The sequence below is a fragment of the Desmodus rotundus genome, chromosome 7 (assembly GCF_022682495.2).
Source record: "Desmodus rotundus isolate HL8 chromosome 7, HLdesRot8A.1, whole genome shotgun sequence".
NCBI classification, from domain to species: Eukaryota; Metazoa; Chordata; class Mammalia; order Chiroptera; family Phyllostomidae; genus Desmodus; species Desmodus rotundus.
Window position 1 is genome coordinate 52,475,891 of NC_071393.1, and position 20,948 is coordinate 52,496,838.

General features: G+C 37.9%; 1 protein-coding gene across 1 annotated transcript in view; it reads left to right on the forward strand.

Annotated features, from left to right (window-relative positions):
• Positions 1–14,471, forward strand: part of LOC112296572 (uncharacterized) — a 33,372-nt gene extending 18,901 nt beyond the window's left edge. Inside the window, 4 exon segments of the mRNA XM_045188330.3 lie at positions 1,667–1,777; positions 8,896–9,002; positions 12,601–12,691; positions 14,151–14,471. Of these exon segments, the coding sequence (XP_045044265.2) occupies positions 1,667–1,777; positions 8,896–9,002; positions 12,601–12,691; positions 14,151–14,267 (426 nt within the window). The 3' untranslated portion in view covers positions 14,268–14,471.
• Positions 14,472–20,948: the final 6,477 nt, after the last annotated feature.

The window sequence follows — 20,948 nt, forward strand, 5'->3', positions numbered from 1 at the left end:
GAAAATACTTTCTTCTCCTCCTAGCAACAGTTTTGCCTGCCACCATCCAAGGTGACAGCTTGGTTTTATTTATTGGAGTAACAATAATAAAGTTAAAATAATATATCGAATTTATAATTTCAAAGGCCAGCTCCCTGCTTTCCTTTACTAGTTTGTCTCTGTGACACGGATGAAAGCATATCAACAAAACAGAAGCAGGCCACCCTCATAACCCTTTGCTGCTTTGTCAGCCACCACTGCCTTCTGACTCTGTCATCTTTGCGCTGTGCTAAAATCGTACGCTAGCTTTGATAAGAGCTCTTATAAAACTGACAAATTTACTTGACCTAGGAAATTGCACATGGCTGTAAGAAAGTCGCCTAACACCTCTGAGCCCCAAGTTCCTCTCCTGTCTAAGTGAGCAAACTAAATGACATCCAAGGACACATCTTGCTCCAATTTTCTGTGATCCAAAGTTTGTAGACCTTTGTTTCTGAAATATCACTTCAGTGTGGCTTTTTAAAAAATTTAAATCATGAGTATTTTTAATGTTCTTAAATAGTTTAATCAAAAAACTGCAATGTGGTTTCTGGTTGTCATTAGCAAACTTGTTACAACATGTGGCCAACAGCAGGAGAGGCTCGTGCCAGAAGTAGGCGCGAGCAGTTCCCAGCACCATTGCTGGCGCTGTGCAGGAACAGTTAACTCTTCAGTGATTCATTTATTGTTCAGTGTTAAAACGTTTATTCTGTAATTAGGAAAGATAGCCATAATGGAAAAATACACAGTTGTCAGACGGTTTTGTTTGGAGAACATTAGAGGTCATTTACCATAATTTGTCCACTGTTGTTTGGTTTGTTTGCTTGATTTGTTAAAAAGGTATATAGTTGAAATAATGGGCTATGTTGGTATGTGGCAGCATTAGTAAATTTAAACATATTGTTATTTTTCTTCATATTAGGTCACTGAGTCAGTCAACAGAATTTTTTTAATACTTACATATGTTCTGTTAAACATACTCTCAAATCCATGATGAGCTATAAATACAAATTTGGTTTATACTTCTATATTAGTTGATGTAAGATGATATTCAGAATGTGATTTGGCCTCCCCTTCCAGATATTGTTTTGTTATTGAAACCAAATAGATACATAACAACATATAGTCAATTCTTGATTATCCTTGTTAACTAATTGGTCATTATTTTGACAGATTGCCAGACAGCAGGCTGACTTCCCTCGGCCAAACACAATGCACCTCCAGCTCTTCCTCTGTGCATGATTTTCCAATTATAGTCCCCACAGGTTTACTCCTTTTTTGCTTTCCCCTGATGCAACTTCCAAAGAAATTACAGAAATAGGGTATTACATAGAGAATCTGTATGTAATCACTTTTCTCATTGTGTTGAATGCACAGTTTAATCAGAAAAAGTAAGAAATCAATCTTTAAAAATATAATTACTTTTAAATAGTGGAAATTAAGGAACTTGTACAATCAAGTTCCTGATCAGTAAGTCTTTAAGTTCTTAAAGTTTTAAGTTGTACATAAACTGCAAGATGTTATTTATTTTTTATTTTTACTTTATTGAATTCTGTTTTTCAAAGTTTGACCTTTCACATTTCAAGTAGAAATTAACCCACAATAAAAAGTTAATTCATTTGCATCCTACTGTATTCTCATATTTTAGGGTTACCTTTACAGTTCAGCATTGCAACTGTGTAGAGTAGAATTGAATGGAGACTTTTGCCAGTTGCAGGAAATGATCATAGAAAAATACCAGTTCGCTGACAGAATAAAGGTACCATTTTAAATATATATTCTGTTGTTTACAGTATACCATAATTTAGCCAAATTTCTTCTGCATTGTAGTTGGAAAATCTTTTGTAAATTTAATCTTTAAATATATTTATTGATTATGCTATTACAGTTGTCCCATTTCCGCCCCCCACTCCACTCCATCCTGCATACCCCCTCCCTCCCACATTCCCCCCCTATAGTTTATGTCCATGGGTCATACTTATAAGTTCTTAGGCTTCTACATTTCCTACACTATTCTTACCCTCCCCCTGTCTATTTTCCACCTATCATCTATGCTACTTATTCTCTGTACCTTCCCGCCCCTCTCCCCATCCACACTCCCCTATTGACAACCCTCCATGTGATCTCCATCTCTATGGTTCTGTTCCTGTTCTAGTTGTTTGCCTAGTTTGCTCTTGTTTTTGTTTTAGGTGTGGTCATTAATAATTGTGAGTTTGCTGTCATTTTTACTGTTCCTATTTTTTATCTTCTTTTTCTTAGGTAACTCCCTTTAACATTTCATATAATAAGGGCTTGGTGATGATGAACTTCTTTAACTTGACCTTATCTGAGAAGCACTTTATCTTCCCTTCCATTCTAAATGATAGCTTTGCTGGATACAGTAATCTTGGATGTAGGTCCTTGCGTTTAACTTGGGTAATGTAATTATGATGTGCCTTGGTGTGTTCCTCCTTGGGTCCAGCTTCTTTGGGACTCTCTGAGCTTCCTGGACTTCCCGGAAGTCTATTTCCTTTGCCAGACTGGGGAAGTTCTCCTTCATTATTTGTTCAAATAAGTTTTCAAGTTTTTGTTCTTCCTCTTCTCCTTCTGGCACCCCTAAAATTCGGATGTTGGAACGTTTCAAGATGTCCTGGAGGTTCCTAAGCCTCTCCTCATTTTTCCGAATACTTGTTTCTTCATTCTTTTCTGGTTGGATGTTTCTTTCTTCCTTCTGGTCCACACCATTGATTTGAGTCCCAGTTTCCTTCACATCACTATTGGTTCCCTGTATATTTTCCTTTGTTTCTCTTAGCATAGGCTTCATTTTTTCATCTGTTTTTCGAACAGATTCAACCAATTCTGTGAGCATCTTGATAACCAGTGTTTTGAACTGTGCATCCGATAGGTTGGCTATCTCTTGCTCGCTTAGTTGTATAGTTTTTTTGGAGCTTTGAAGTGTTCTGTCATTTGGGCCATTTTTTTTTTTTTTTTTGTCTTGGCGCGTCTGTTACTTTAAGGGGCGGAGCCTTAGGTGTTCACCGGGGCGGGGTAATGCTGGTCTCTACGCTGTGACGCTGTACGTGGGGGAGGGTCCGAGAGGGAGCAATGGCGCCCACTCCACTCTCCACCGGACCTCAATCTTTCACTCCACTACCCACAATCAAACTGGGCCCCTCTGGTGCTGGTTCCCAAGTGGGTGGGCTTGTGCACACTCTAGGCCCCTGTGGGTCTCTCCAACGACCTCTCCCGTGAGGCTGGGAGTCTCTTCTGCTGCTGCCCCAACCCCCACAGGCGTTTTCAATCAGAGGTTTGAGGCTTTATTTCCCCAAGCTGGAGCCCTGGGTTGCTCAGTCTGCTTCGATCCCCGCGGATCATCCGGTTTATCTGTGCGCGAATGTGGGGCCGCGGGGTGCTACCCACTGCTCTGCCTGCCCCGCTCTCCGCCACTCTGAGTCCGGCCCTCTCGGTTTATCTGTACTCGAATGTGGGGCCGCAGGGTCTGCTAGTGCTCGGACTGCCTGCGCCATTTGTCCCACACTCCGCTAGTCTCAGTCCCGCCACAGCCACTGGAGTCCTCTCCGCCCCGGTGCCTGTCTCCACCCCTCCTACCGGTCTGGATGAATGTTTATTTTATATTTCCTTGGTGTCGGACCCCCTTGCCATTCAATTCTCTGTCAGTTCTGGTTGCGCGAGGAGGCGCAGTGTGTCTACCTACGCCGCCATCTTGGTTCTCCCTGTAAATTTAATCTTTATTGTGTTTTTTTTCCATTACCATTTAGTCCCCTTACACCTCTCTCCCCACAAAAATCAATACACTGTTTGTTGTCCATGACCATGGAAAATATTTTTGAATCTATTCTTGGTTGCTGTTGTATAGAAACAGGTTTGAGTTGACTTAATATTTTAAAACATTAATAAAGATGAATTATCATGTTGTACTCATATTTCTCTTCCCAATTTTATTAGAAAGTAGATATTTTTCTCTTAATTTTCTTCATATCAGCTACAGTATTGGTGGCAGCATTTTTCACTTTCTAGATGTTGGTTAGAAGTGTATTTAATTAAACTCTGTAGAAGGGAAGCAAAAAGGTTAAGTAATGCTCACAGTCTTTCTGTCCTGTTTTCTAAGCTCTCGGGAAGAATTGCAGATGCCACAGAATAACAAACAGTTCATGAGGGAGTGGTGCCCTGGGTTGGGCTCCAACAGAAGTTTTCTCTTTTTCAGCCTTTTTCATCTCATGGCCCACATAAACTAATTACTAAAATTCTGCAGCACACCAAAAATCATAATTTTTGCCAATCTGACAAAAAGTAGGTATAATTTTGATTTACCAAAAAAAGTAATTACTTACCTTTTTTGCTCCAAGTGACCTTTTTAAAAAATCAGGTGCCTCGCAGAAGGCACTATGGTGATTATGAGAAGGAAAGGGGAGGTGGGGGAGGTAGAAGAGGGTAAAGGGGGGATAAATGGTGATGGAAGGAGACTTGACCTGGGGTGGTGAACACAGAATACAATATACAGATGATGTGTTATAGAATTGTACACCTGAAACCTATATAATTTTATTCACCCCAATAAATTCAATGAAACAGAAAAAAAATTAGATGCCTATGCTTGTATGTAAGGATTTCTGGGACCAAGAATTAACCAATCAGATGCAACCTTATTATGTGATGTGACCAGTAAGATGCAACTCTGTTATATGACCTATATATTTATGGTTCAAGACCGGGCATTCACACCAGACAGCTATCATTGTGTTGGCTGTTGTCATTTTTTTTATTTGACAATGTAAGGGAAAAGAGGTCTGTGCCCCTAATTAAATAGTCAGATATTGCATGTTTTAAAAATTCTTGTGGCACACCATTTGAAAAATCACTGCTATATGTAAAGGAAAAAATAACAAAAAAAGGAAAGGAAGTTTTTTGGTCAATGAAGTAATTAACCCTTGTTTCAGTATTGATCCTACACTTTTAATGGCAATGTAGAGAAACACTGAGTGTCTAACAATATCTGGTGTTAAGGACAATCTAATGTTGAAAGTCATATCTCAGTAAGATTAAGGATCTAACCTTGCCCTTTTATATAGAAGGAAATTTCTTCACTTTTTTCCTCCTTCCATCCTTCCTTCTCTGTCTTTGTCTCTCTCTCATCTTAGAAATAGAGAAGCAAATGATCAAAGCTAATTCATTGTCCAATAATAAATTCATAGATTTTTCTCACAATCCCACATGTATTGAAACAAAACATGACATGGTAAGAATCACATATTAGGAATATCAATTTAATTGGAAATGAGATTTAAAAATTAGGACTTCTTAAGAATCATAGTGGATAAATGGACAGCCAAGTACGTTTTTGCTATTTTTTAAAAGAAGATGTTAAAGGTATATAAAATAAATATTTATTAACATTTTAGGAGATATTTACCCCTCGCTTTTCAAAGGAATTATGTGGATGTACACCTATGCACATACTTTCCTGGCTTCTGTGGCCATGAGCAGCCCAGTGGCAGAAAGCTGTTTTTATACCATTTATTGGCAACCTTAACAATTAACTTCCTTCCGTGAAACTAAAGACAAATGTTGAATTTGAGGGACCCTAAGATAACAGAAAGGAATTCTAGGATAATTTTTTTTATAGTATCTGTTGAAATCAACTAACCTTCAAGGCTCAATCTTTACTTTTTTGTTTTTGTACTTGCTTAGGTTTTTTGTGTTGTTGGTTTTTTTTTAACAGGGCTTTCCTCAGAAGTCTAAGAATCCTTTGTTGTCTGCTCATACTTAAGAGTGAAAAACAAAAATTCTGATTGAAGTTCTTTTTTAAAAAAATTGAATTTATTGGTGTGACAGTGGTTGAAGTTCTAACTGAAGCACTGAAGTGGGGTTCTGACTACTGTGGGCTTCACTGCTGAGTAATCTTTTTGAGTAATTAATTGGTTGGAAAATATCTGATGAAGAATCTTAAGATATTTCCTCTCGGGCCAGTCTGATTGCCCAGAAGAAACCTTGCCAATCTCCTTACTCCAGGACAGCAATATCCTGGGAACTGAGAGCTGTGGGGTTCTCAGCATCCTGTCTGCATACTTCCTTAATTCCCTTGTTTTCAGTATCTATCATTTCCTTTAACTAGGCCTGGTGTCCCCTGGCCCAGAGACCTTTTTTCACCCTTTCCAGAGAATAAACTTCTATTCTTTTGCTGAGATAGCAGAAAGGTATATAAGGATCCGCCTGTTTCTTAAGTGAACCTTCAACCAAATTATCTTTAGCGTTTCTTCTTACTTCTTTACTCAGAGATAACTGGTACCACCAGTGATGAGCCTTTTGGAGATTCTGTAGTATAAACCATACTTGGTTCTTAACTTTCTCTATTTCTGGCTTAGAAATCTATTTTCTCAGGTCTCCTAAATTCCTTATTACATCCTTTTTTTCCTGACTTACAAATTTTGTGTATGTTATTTCTATTCCCATTCTCCTCATTCTTGTGAGAGTACCCCTTATATTTTTAAAACCTGTTATTATAATGGGGGTTCAGGAAAGCAAAAGAGCCACTTACATGTGTCACATCCATGGAAGACCCATTGATTTAAATTCTTTCTTCCCTTTCCTCCAGGCTAAAAGTAAACTACTCTGCATTCATAGCCAGCTCACTTCCTTTGATGGCACTTAGAATTATCAGCATAGCTGTTTCATCCCATTACTAGATTATGATGTATTTGAGAGCAGATATTGTATCTCATTCATTATGATACATCTCCCTACATAGTATCTAGTACATAGGAGATACCCATTAGAAATTGGTTAAATTGATGTTGGTTGCCTTGTGACCTCTTGCATTATTGGCATTCCAATTTGTCCAGAACCATTCCTTGGGTTTTTCCTGGGACCCCTAGAGCAAGCACCTCTGTCGGCTGCCATGATGGATTGATCCACCTGATTCTTTTTCATCCTACCTGTGGGGGGAGCGAACAGAAATGGGAAAGGAAAAGAAGAAATTGTGTGAAAGCTATGTTATATTAGTAGGTTAATTTACATACCTAATTTATATCTAAGCTACATGTCTAGAAGGTTAAAGTGATTAACTGACTATTTTTTCTGCATTCAAAAACATTCAAAGCTATGCTTCAGAGGTTCTGGGCCACCTTAATTTAAATTATTTTAGCATTTTTATTATTTTAAAAAAGAGAAAATGAATTTTAAAATCAGTCCCCACAACCTTCTGAATACTACACATTGGTAAGGCCAAGTGTTTATTTGGAAAGAAATCAAGTGATGCAAAGTAGTTAAACTTTTTCTAAAATAAAAGGTTTTTGCTTTGCTCTTGCACAAATAAATATTTCTTCTTGTTATCTTGCCTGTAATCTATCATACTTGATGATTGTGGTTTAAGTTAATTTTTTCAGTTATATAGTTTTTAAATAAATTGTTTGGTTTTTTTGACAGAAAATATATTCCTGTGAATTTTTGATGAAGAGTAGGGCAAGGCCAATTAACATTGTATTAAAATTTTATAATTTATAAATTACTTGTATAGTTTTATGGTCCCATTTGATCTATGAATCAGGACAGATACTATGAATTCTATTTTATTAATGAGGACCCTGACTACCTAAGTGTACAAACCTCGTTAATGATGGAGCGAGAACTTGATGATTCTTATAACGAGTGATAGAGCCTTCCCTTACCCCCAGTGGATGCCTGAAACCGTGGATAGTACTAAACCCTATATATACTATGTGTTTTCCTATACATATATACCTATGATAAAGTTTAACTTATAAATTAGGCTTAACAATAACTAGTAATAAAATAGAACAATTATACTGTAGTAAAAGTTATGTGAATGTGGTCTCTCTCTCCAGTAATTTCTCTATTTTTCAGTCCAAAGGATTCCTTACTTGTAGCAAACGGCTTGGTTGCTTCAGGGGACCACGTACTGAAGTTTTGTGTAGACTCAGTGCTTTCTGGCACAACATGTCGATGTCAGGGGGAACACGTTTTCTGTTAATATCTACCACCCACAAATGTAATGGCTTTTCCATAGTAACTAAGCATTCGGCGGGCACTGTGGTGATAACTTGCAGTTTGAGATGTGACACAAAACTAGCACGAATTTCTTTTTCCTTCTTCACAGGGAGAAGATTGGTTCTTACCATAGATCTTAGCAACCTCAGCATATGATTTTTTTTCTTTCCTTTCTAGTTACATCTAGAACTTTCACCTCTTCATTTAAAGGAAGTACTTTAGGGCTTCTCTTCAGCATATCTGAATTGCTAGCGTCACGACTCTTGCACTTTGGGGCCGTTATTAAGTAAAGTAAGGGCGACCGGAACACAAACACTGCGATACTGCAACAGTCGCCCTGACGGCCAGGATCACTACAAAGTGACTAACAGGCAGGAGCATACACGGTGGGGATAGGCTGGACAAAGGGTGATTCCCCTCTGGGCAGGATGGAGTGGGACAGCGTGACATTTCATTCTGCTCCTGACAACAGTTTGTAATTTAAAACTTCATATAAATTATCTATTTCTTGGATTTTCTATTTAATATTTTCAGACCATGGTTAACCACAGGTAACTGAAACCACAGAGAGCAAAACCGTGGGTAAGGGGGAACTGCTATAGTGGGAAAAGCTCTGACAAGGAGTCAAAAGAGTTTACTTAGGACTATATAAAAAATTCCATCTAAAAGAAATAAACAAATTTTCACAAGTTTATGGATTTTACTAGACGTTATCTCCCCTAGGCAGTCACATTAAATATACTGTACTTTCTCCCATTTTAAGAAGGGTTAACTTTACATATGACCTCACAACATTATTGAACCAATAGATATTTCTCCTGCAATTGTATAATAGAGTATCTTCGTTGTCTTAAATGAACTCATTGTTCTTAGGTTCTTCACGCAGACATCTATACCCAGGATTCCCTTCTACAAAATGCTGATGTTGTTACAATGAATAATGTCTTCGAATATTTTCTTGATGAAGCAGAACAGGCCAGGTATGTTGTTTATTCAAGCAAGAATTCTGTTGTTGTCCAGCAAAGTATGAAAAGGGATTGGTAAAGTAGAAATGTTTTCATATTAATTTTTTTTTAAATGACCTCAACTGTAAAGAGGTTATATTTAAAAGCAAAGGTATTCTGTGTAAAACAAAAATAAAAATAAACCGTAACCCTCGCCAATGATGCTCAGTTGGTTGGGGCATCGACCCGTAGCAGAAGGGTTGTGGGTTTGATTCCCTGTCAGGGCGCATGCCCAGGGTGCAGGTTTGTTCTCCTACCCCAGTACGGACGCATACGACCCTGGTCTGGGTGTGGCAGGAGGCAGCCAGTCAATGCTTCTCTCTCCATCGATGTTTCTCTCTCTTCCTTCCTGTCTCTGAAAGCAATGAAAGAGTGTCCTCTGGTAGGGATTAAAAATAAAATTAAATTTTAAAAAATACACTGTCTAACTCTGTAAAATACTACCTCTAATTTTAGACAGACATAAAATGATATCATGACCCACGCATCTGCCTCGCAGACAGGGATGAAATAAGGGATCAGTTCCTACTGGGCCTTTATGCTGATTCTTTTCTGCCTCAGTTTTCTTTTCTTTGAAAAAATATGTATCTGCTATCCTATCACAAAATGAAGGGAATTAACTAATGCCTATAAGTGAATATAAAGCAAGATACAAGAATATTAACCAAAATTGTGATTAATTATCAAACTTGAAAACATGTTCGTGAGGGGTAATAGTAGGTTCCTTGAATTTATTCCACTATTCAAGTAATAGAAAAGTTAGCAAATCTGCGATCACTTTTCTGACTTCTCTGCCACAGTTTAATGCTTTGCGACCCATAAGGACCTATAGATTCCTTTGATTAGAAAATTCCTATAGTCTGTAGTCTGAGATGCTGATTTTCTGTCTACTTAGGCTTGCTGGCTTCTTATTTGTCATAAGGGCACGTGTATAGTCATGGATGCAGGAAAGCTCCTTTCCACAGGTATGAAAGGGAATACACAAGTGGTTGGATTGTGCATCAGGAAGAGATCTACCTCAGAGAAATAAAGATGCATATGATACAGACCATGAACAGTTACCACTGAGTGGAATCCTGAATGGCTAACCCTCTTTATTCTGCCACCCCTTCGCCTTTTATATTCTCCCTCCAACCACCACTTTCTCTCTCACTCACACACGCACTCACACCCATGACTACAAAACTAACTATGTAAATAGTTTAAAAAGAAACTACCTCAACAGAAAGCTAATCGTATAATTGAAGCTCAGCCAGAATGAATAACAATTTTTAGTCATAGGCTAAAGACCAGAAACACAACATGAGTAAAGTTGTTTTAATCAGAGTGCTCTCTTTAAGTTTAATTTCCAGTGGACAAAGTATGACTAGCTTTTTACCTTTTTAAATTAATGACCAGTAGCCAAAACATTTCATAACTATTGGAGATGAAATATTACCAAGATTATGTTGTATAAGAAGTTTTAAAACACCATAAACTCTTTGGAGATTTATTACAGAAAGATTCTGAATGCTGAAGAATGATGAAAGCTACTGCTGGACTCGACCCTGGAAATACTGTATGTTAGGATTGTTTCAGAAACTTTCTTGGTGCATTCGTTCACAAACTACAGGATTCACTGACTAGGTATTGGCCACCTGTGTTCAGTCATTTTTCCTAAATTAGTCTAGTACAATGAATTCTAAATATAGATAGGTTATTGCTTCTCGTGGGTAATTATCTTATCTCCCTCTTGAATGCCAGTTGACAGGAGAAGGATTAGAAGATATGGTAAAGCATTCTGATATTAGAATTGTTTTGACAAAACCGATCATTTACCCATATTAATTTTATATCGTAGTAAGTAAAAGAGAATAGATGGCACAGTATACAGCCTCCAAAGATCTGTCATCTTAATCAGAATTTAAGGACAAGTGGAATGGCACTGCTGTGGAAGTTAGTACATGAGAGAAAGCAGAAATATATCATAGCCTTGGCTGGTGTGGCTCAGTGGGTTGAGCGCTGGCCTGCAAACCAGAGGGTAGCCAGTTGGATTCCCAGTCAGGGCACGTGCCTGGGTTGTGTCAGGTCCCCAGCTGGGGGCATGAGAGGCAACCTATTGATGTATCTCTCATGTATCAATGTTTCTCTCTTTCTCTTTCTCCCTTCTTCCCCTTTCTCTAAAAAAGAAATAAAATATTTTTTAAGAGAAATATATCATAATAATAGATAATGTGTCTCCAGGAAAGGCTCAGCTTTCAGAATAAGTTAAATCTCATTACAGGGTAGCAGCCAGATTATAGAGTAATTATGAGTTTAAAAGGTGCTTGTGTGTACCGTGACAGCTTCCCAGACACAGCAAGTGCTATTTTGAGAGCCATGCCGAGTATACTCAGCTTCTTCATCCTTATTAAATAAACTTGTAAAATATGTCATTTTTAAGGAACCACATCAAAAGAAAAAAAAAAGAACAGCTCTTGCCCAAACACAGTGATATTTATTAACAGACATTGCTACATGATTTTAGATCTAGCTGAGGAGGAAAAAACATTTGTATTATTTTGCGTAATGAACTTTAGAATGTGTTAAACTTAACCATTGCTATAACTAAACTAATTGCAGATGACACAGCTGCCTATCTGCCCCACTGCGAGGGATGCGTATCGCTGCTTTGCTTGATCATTGCTCCGCGGTAGCGGGGCGTGCTGTCAGGGCTGTGGAATCCAGTTCGTGTCTGCAGCGCAGGTCCATCAGAACTGGTCAGCACTGCCCACTGACACGTACACGTGCACACGCATTCGATCGTGCTTTAAACCTGGCTGATCCCACCGAACTTCTCAGGGGCCGTATTGTCCAGAAGACTTTCCACTGAATATTTATGACAGTCAAATAAAGTACGATTTCACTTTTAATGTTACTTTAAAAGATCTAATCTAAGTATTATATACCCTTACTGTTAGTTTTTGCTTGGTGTTTGGTTTCTGTGGCTTTTCTCCTCTACTTCTACCCCTCAGCCCAGTTTGATTCTGCAGAACCATTTCTGACACGCTCTAGAGAATGTCAGGGCCTCTAACTGCTGGTGCAGCTTTGACTTGTGAATTGGTTTTGAAACTGAGTTTTGGTTTACAATGCCTTGCAGTAAACTGAATCATGGTCCTGTTAAATCTTGTCAATACTGTAACTTCATAATTTTGTCAACACTCCTTCAGGAACTGAAGAATTTACCAATTCCTAATATGTTGTTGCAGTCCTCTTTTCTTCAGGCAAACGTGTTTTGCCCATCTGGATTTTGAGATACCACCTGTACAGCATTTTCTTTTGTCATCCTCATTTTTTAAAAAAATTTATTGATTGATTTTAGAGAGAGAAAAGAAGGGGGGAGAGAGAGAGAAACATTGATTTTTTGTTTCACTTATTTTTGCAGTCATTGGTTGATGCTTGTGTGTGTCCTGACCAAGGCTTAAACCAACAACCTTGGTGTACTGGAACAACACTCGAACCAACTGAGCTGCCCAGTCAGGGCCGTCATCTGCATTTTAAAAAATAGTTTGTGGTGTCTGGTAGAACCTAACATATAGTTTTTAATGTGTTGTAGAGCCTGGGAATACATCAGCCATCATGTAAGGAAACAAGGATCGTTATTAGTGACAGTACCAAGTCTTAAAGAGTCTCTCTCAGGTCTTCAGGTATGTAAGCCTTCCCAGCATTTTTATTGTCAAAACTTGTCTTCTATGTTTTTCTGATAGCTGTTACAATATTCTGGAAACGTTGTGCAAATATAGTGACAGATGATAGGAAGAACAGCAAGAACTTCTGGTTGAAGAACTGGTTTGTGGTTGAACTGGCCTTAAGAGCTCTCACATTATAATTCTTCTCTTGATTCACACTCCTTTGCTTCTCTACTCCATTGTCCCAGCTGTGGAGTTACAGTTTTAGGATAACAAATGCGATTAAATGTTTGTAAGAGGCTTTGTACACCCACACCATAACTTTTCCCTTAGAACAAAAGGAACAGAGTTATGCAACGTTCTAGCATCAAATAAGTAACCTACAGGCTTCTAGTTCAGTTTGGAATCTCGCACAAACCACTTTTCCTCAGATTCTTCATATAAAATGAAGCTGATATTTAGTAATAAGATTCTACTCCCTAAGTTGATCCTTATAAAAAGGTTAGTGTTGTTAAAGCTCTTTGAGATCCAGATGAAAGATACTGTTGTGTTTCTTAATACAGACTATTATTTTCTTTACTAGTGCTTTCCTTATATACAAGCACTACCAAATTTAAGCATCTATCTTTTTCCTTTAAAAAAACTGAAAAATCATTAATAATACCTTTAAAAAAAATTTGTCAGTCATCTAAATTACAAAAGCAATTCATGTTTGCCATAACAAGGGAAATAATCCATAGATACAATATATAAACAAAAGACATTAGTCTCCCCAGTTTCCCCACCACTTAATTTTTCCCCATGACGTCCCCACTCCATAAGTGTGTGATCCTACCGTACTTTTCCACACTCATGAAAACATATCCTTTAAAGGATAAAATATCCTTTTCATAAATCTGTCTGGATAACCATAGGAAAATAATATTTATGAAAGAGTCCTTACACATAAATTCTTGAATAACTTTATTGCTCTCCTATTTGATGCAACTTCTTTAGACAGATATATATCCATTGGTGGCCCCAGAATTTCTGTGTCACGGAGACTCAGGTGCGCACTGTGAAGGGAGGGGCCCCACAAAGGTTATGGAGGGAGATTAACCCTGCGTGCATCCCCTTAGCACCGTCTCTGTACATACGAGCAGTTTTTCTGTCTTCTCGCTGCATTCCCATTGTTGCTTTAGTCTTTTTTTGTTTATGCCTAATGATAATTATTGGGCTATTTACATTAAAACAATTATTCTATTCCATATTTTCTTTATTCTTTAAAATCCCCAAATCAGACTAAATTAACGTAATCTGAGAATCCACAGACTGTTTAGTATAAAAAAGAATTGTTCGTGTAGATGAACGCACCATGTAGAACTTAGTCCTGCTCATTGTACTAAAAGTCTGTTGTGTTCAGTTGCTTAGTCGGGATCTCTTCAAGACAATAGGATTACTCTGCATTTTCATGTTTGTTTATCACCTTTTTTTACAGGTTAATTCACAGTTACCTTTCTGGGTTGAAGAGGCACCAATGAACTATGATGTGCACCCAGAAAAGGACATTGACAGGGCAGCTCTTGAACAAATACACTTATTTAAGATTCTCTAGCACTAAAAGAGCCCTACCTAAGTGTAATGTTTTTTGAGTATATTAAAAAATAATGAAAAAGACATATAATGCCAATGCTCTAACACATATTTTTTCTCTGTATTTTTTCTAGTCTTTGTACATATGTTTACATATTTATAAATGGTGCATATGTATATATACAACTTTGATTTGTGTATAATTTAATTAAAATATCTGAAAATATGTGATTTTTCTCTGGTTTCTTTTATTCTGTTACAAATATAAATATGTCTTTCTTTAGTCACTAACTCTAACAAGTCCACATATAACCAAAAAAAAGGAGAAAAAAAAGACTAGAAGTACCTTCAATATATTAAAAAGGAAGAGTGAAGGGAAGGTAAGTTCCATTGCATCCCAATTATTAGATCTGTTCTTTAAGGTTCCTTGGATACAGCTTTAGCTGAGGAGTCTAGCACATGGACTAAAAAAAAAATAATTACAGCTGCTCAGGAAAAACAAAGCTAGAAAGGTAGCCTCCAAAATGTAAATAGAGATTGTATCTAGGTGGAACAATTACTGGTATTTTTTTTTCTTTTCTGTATTTTTTTATTTATATTTTTCTACAATGACTATATTTCTTTTGAATAACTATATATTTTTCTATAATGACTATATTTCTCAGAAAGAGCAAAACTTTTTTTTTAAAGAATACAAGGGAACATCAAAACTTGAACACTTAACTGCTTCCAGTAATTTCATATATAGTATTCTATTTAAATTGCTCTTTAAAACTAAACTAATCCACATTTAGGAATTGTAGGACCTTTTCCAGGTCCTACAATTGTTGAGTTTATCTGATATATTTTTTGTAATTATCTGCTTATAAAAAAGAATTTGCAGTAGCAATCAATTCTAACTTTCAAAAGGCAGTTATTGGTCAATAGGTAAACAAAATGCTAAAAATAAAAAGAGAGATGCTTGGAACTTTACCTTTACTGTTGATCCTAATAAATTTCATATTTAGGATCTGGTAAAATACTGAATATCACAATACATCCTGGAATTCCAATAATTTCTTATTCATACAAACATTATTAATTCCTGCAAACCCATCAAACATTCTTACCATGCTAGTCATCCAAAAAGAAGCTAGAGCAGGGTTAGGAAGCCACTACCTACTTCTGGCATCTCTCAGTAACAATTGGTGGATGTTGCTAGAAGGTTATGCAGATTTTCTGAGGTTTTGGAAAAAGATCTTTAGAAAAGGAGAAAAATTACAAGTATTTCTAAATAGCTTGTAGCTGTTAGTCATGTGTTTATATTATACATAATTAAATGTATTTATTGGTTTACTTTTTTAAAATGTATTTTGTTGATTAGGCTATTACAGTTGTCTCATTTTCCCCCCTTTATTCCCCTCCGCCCTGCACACCCCCTCCCACCCACATTCCCCCGACTTTAGTTCATGTCCATGGGTCGTACATATAAGTTCTTTGCCTTCTACATTTCCTATACTATTCTTAACCTCCCATTTTGTACCTATTTATGTCTATTTTGTGCCTACCATTTATGCTTTTTATTCCCTGTACCTTTCTCCCATTCTTTCCCACCCTGGCCACCGCTGCTGATAACCCCCCATGTGATCTCCATTTCTGTGATTCTTGTCCTGTTCTAGTTGTTTGCTGAGTTTTTGTTTTTGTTTTAGGTGTGGTTGTTAATAACTGTGAGTTTGTTGTCATTTTACAGTTCATATTTTTTATCTTCTTTTTCTTAGATAAGTCCCTGTAACATTTCATATAATAAAGCCTTGGTGATGATGAACTCCTTTAACTTGACCTTATCTGAGAAGCACTTTATCTGCCCTTTCATTCTAAATGATAGCTTTGCTGGATAGAGTAATCTTGGATGTAGGTCCTTGCCTTTCATGACTTCAAATACTTCTTTCCAACCCCTTCTTACCTGTAAAGTCTCTTTTGAGAAACCATCTGGCAGTCTTGTGGGAACTCCTTTGTAGGTAACTGTGTCCTTTTCTCTTGCTGCTTTTAAGATTCTCTCCTTGTCTTTAATCTTGGGTAATGTAATTATGTTGTGCCTTGGTGTGTTCCTCCTTGGGTCCAGCTTCTTTGGGACTCTCTGAGCTTCCTGGACTTCCTGGAAGTCTATTTCCTTTGCCAGATTAGGGAAGTTCTCCTTCATTATTTGTTCAAATAAGTTTCAATTTCTTGGTATTCCTCTTCTCCTTCTGGCACCCCTATAATTCAGATGTTGGAACGTTTCAAGATGTCCTGGAGGTTCCTAAGCCTCTCCTTATTTTTTTGAATTCTTGTTTCTTCATTCTGTTCTGGTTGAATGTTTCTTTCTTCCTTCGGGTCCACACCATTGATTTGAGTCTTGATTTCCTTCCCATCACTGTTGGTTCCCTGTACATTTTCTATTTCTCTTAGCATAGCCTTCATTTTTTCATCTAATTTGTGACCATATTCAACCAATTCTGTGAGCATCCTGATTACCAGTGTTTTGAACTGTGCATCTGATAGGTTGGCCGTCTCTTTGTCGCTTAGTTGTATTTTCTCTGGAGCTTTCATCTGTTCTTTCATTTGGGCCATTTTTTTAAATCTCAGCACACCTGTTATGTAGTAAGGGGCGGAGTCTTAGGTGTTCACCAGGGCGGGGCACCCCACGTTGCTGCGTTGTGATGCTGTATGTGGGGAGGGGGAACAATGCTGCTTGCTCTGCTCTCTGCCAGCTTTCAGTCACTCCCTCTGCTACCCACAATCAAATTGGGCCCTTCTGGTGTTGATTCCTGGGTGGGTGGGTTTGTGTACGTTCTAGGACCCTGTGTGTCTCTCCAACGACCTCTCCTGTGAGGCTGGGGGTTTCTCCCGCTGCCTCCTCCACCCCCACAGGTGTTTTCAATCAATTTTGAGGCTTTATTTCCCTGAGCTGGAGCCTTGGGTTGTGTGGTCTGTCTTGCTCCCTAGTTGTTCCTCCCAGTTTATCTGCATATGAGTGTGGGACCACCCAGTCTGCAATCTGCTGCCTCACTGGGTCCTCCAGCCTCTGCCTAGCCCAGAGTCCTCTCTGCCTGGCTGCCCATCTCCGCCCCTCCTACTGGTCTGGATGAATGTTTTTTCTTTAACTCCTTGGTTGTCGGACTTTCATATAGTTCAATCTTCTGTCAGTTCTGGTTGTTTTTTGTTTTTAAATTTGTTGTTGTCCTTTTGGTTGTGCAAGGAGGCACGGTGTGTCTACCTATGCCTCCGTCTTGGCCAGAAGTCTGATCAGATTGTATTTATTTGTTTATTGTGGTAACATATTTAGGCACCTAAATATCACATAAAACAAACAATACGAACTGTAACAAATAGTGAGAGCATTACATAAGATACGCATAGTAATCATGCATGAAAAAATGAGTCCATTAGCAATATAACACATAATTATAAACATATAGGAGTAACAGAATTTCACTTTATACTGTACCTATTTTTTTTTTAATCTTCGCCCAAGGATATGTTTATCAATTTTGGAAAGAGGAAGTGGGGGGGGGGGGAGAGAGAGAGAGAGAGACATCGATGTGATATAGAAACATCAGTTGGTTGCCCCGCTATGTGCCCCAACCAGGGATCAAACTGGCAACCTGGGTGTACAGGATGATGGTCCAAACTGAGCCAGCGCTTTACCTATTCTTAAGGAACTGTATTTCCTAAACTCTGAATCCCAATTGCCCTGGTGTTTATTTGAATGTTCTTCAGAAGCCTGTACCTCTAAAGCAAAATATGTCGCCATGGCTCTTGGTAAATGCCAGAACTCCCATTCTAGGATGCCGTGGACAGGACAGGAGGAGACATAACGCTAGCAACACTCAGGATAATGAGGGGAGAAATCTGTTTGTAAACCTAGTTTCAAGTCATTCAGCCCCTCCTCTGTAAAATAAAAATAAGTATTCAGCTGTGTTTAGTGGAATATAGTGAAGAATACAGATGAGAGGTAGTTGCCATAGATACGTGATTAAAATTACAGAAATAATGGGCAAATGTTTAAATATTGTCACTGCTATGATTTTAGACATTAAAATGAACTATGGATCTTTAGTTGATGGAGTGAAAAAAGGTATAAACAGTCTAAAACACTGGAAAATATTCTGCATGACAGGTATATACTAGCATATTTTTAAATAAATACCTGAAGCAAATATTAGAACTATAGGATATTGGGGAGATATTCCTGTCCCAGTATTAATAATATACATGTGGAGTTACTTAATTTTATCTTTAATGTCCATATATTTGTCTAGAGACAATAACTGTCACTAAAAAGGCTAGGTTCCTATCTTAGGAGAATTTTTGGTGTTGGAAGTTGCTCTCTTCTCACAGTTTGCGGCTCCCTCAGTCCCCCTCTGCCCTTGGTTTGCCCACAGTGTGTCTCGGAAGGCTCGGTGCAGGAAGGAGGGTAGTAAAGATATTTTCATATTTCAGCAGCCAAATGAAAAATACACAAAACAAAAAAAACACATTTTTTCACATAGCATTACTTGTGCTCAAACTAAAAACATTACAGTTACAGTAAATGTCCAAATTATTTAGCTCTTTACCTCATAAAATTTATGACAAATTTGATAGAAAACAGAAAATAAAGTTGCTTAAGAATATGAGAACTTTTTTCTGCCAATGTTCCTTTAAAATTATTCAACTTCACAGAACTTCTCCAAGTTTTGTCATCTCGTTCTCTTATCCAACCTCCAGTCCCGTCTACTGATGCAGACGCCCTTGAGGTCCCATTTGGGGACACCACAGGTTGAACCTTCCAGAATGTCATGAAAACTTTCTAATCAGTAGACATTATAAGGTATTTTCTCTTGATGGTGAATTTACAGTTATGCAACTACTAATTGTACTAACTAATCACACAAATGTGTATTAAGCTCACACTGTATGTCTAGCACTTTGTCACTCTCTGCAGACACAAAAATGGAACACTTGGTTCCACCCAAAAGGTGAATTGGTTTATTTATTTTTATTACAAAAGAGAAATGTCCGTTTATTCAGCACATAGTAGCAGGTTTCTGGAGCTGAACTGGAAGGCAAGCCCTTATCTAGCCCCCCACTGGGGACTGGGGAATGGTAAGGAGATTTAAAATCTGTGGCACCAGCAGGGACACGTTAGTGCAGGGATTGGGTAAGGAAAGATATTCTTGGTAGAAGGGGAGCCTGTGCAGAGGCATACAGCATAATGAGTACTTTCTTTTTATATATCTATATCTGTATCTTCATTTGTAGTTTACGTTCAATACTATTTTGTATTGATTTGTACAGCATAGCAGTTAGATAATCCTATACGTTAAAGAGTGTTCCCCTTGGTATTTCCAGTGCCCATATGGCACCATACGGAGTTATTATGACATCATTGACTATACTTCCTGTGCTGTACCATAATGACTATTTTCATATGACTAGAGCCCAGGGGAGGTTTACAAGAGGTTGGTGAAGTACGTGTGTGCCAGGTCAGGGAGGGCTTGGTGTGCTAAGTAAACAGGACCACATTTTATTCTGTGACTCAGGGTGAGCCATGAAAAGATTTTAAGTAGCATATTGATAAGGCCATGATAAAATTATAGAAACATAAATCTGGAGACATTATCTAGGATGATTAAAGGGGGGAAGCAAGAGGCAAGGGGATGTCAGGAAGTCACAGGGGTGGCTCAGTGAACCCAGCAGGAATGAGCCAAGGCAGCAATTCTGGGGATGGAGGAAAAAGAAAGGAGCCAAGAGGTATTTATGAGGACTCGGCACTTTAATGAGGATTACATAAATCCAGAAGTGAAGAGAGATTTAAAATTACATTTATGAAGATCTATAAGAAAATCAATGTGGCATGGCAGCAAATTTATTAGGTCAAAAGATAAAAGCAAGAAATCTACTGAATGGAATCTTACACTATCAGCATAAAAAACAGTTAAATAGTAAGTATAGGGCCAAAAAAAGAATGCTGGGAGGCAAATGCTAAGACAATAGATTGAAAAGGAAGCTGCCAAGGGTGAAATACACACAAGATGCCAAGGATATTAGCATTGAAGTGAGGGATTTGAGTGTGACATAAATTTCCAAACATTTGTCATGTAAATAAATAAGAATCTAGCTGGGAAAAAGAACACTTAAGGGTTTCCCTGGGTACATGCTAGCACTGTAAAACATTTCTGCTTTTAAGAGACTCACTCCAGCTGGTGGTGGCTCAGTCAGTTGGAGCATTGTCTGCAACCAAAGGGTTGCAGGCTTGGTTCCCAGTCAGAGTACATACCTAGGTTGTGGGTTCAATCCCCAGCCTGGGTGCATATGGGAGGCAACTGCATGATATTTGCAACAATGTTATGTTTCTCTCTCTTCCTCTCTGTTAAAAAAAAAAAAGGCAATGAAAAAAAAGGAGGAGCTCATTTCCCAGACACAGTATTAATGAAACAGGCCTTGGAACTTGGCTGCTGTTAACTTCCTTAGACTTGTCCAGGTGCCTTAAGCAACTCACTGATTTTATTTATTTTTAATTTTTCAATTACAGTTTACTTCAATATTATTTTGTATTTTAGTTTTTCAATTACAGTTTACATTCAATATTATTTTGTATTAATTTCAGGTATACAGACAAACACTTGTAAAGCATTCCTCCCCTTTTCCCTGGTATTTTCAGTGCCCACCTGTTTCACCTGGTACTCCAAGCCCCTGCCCC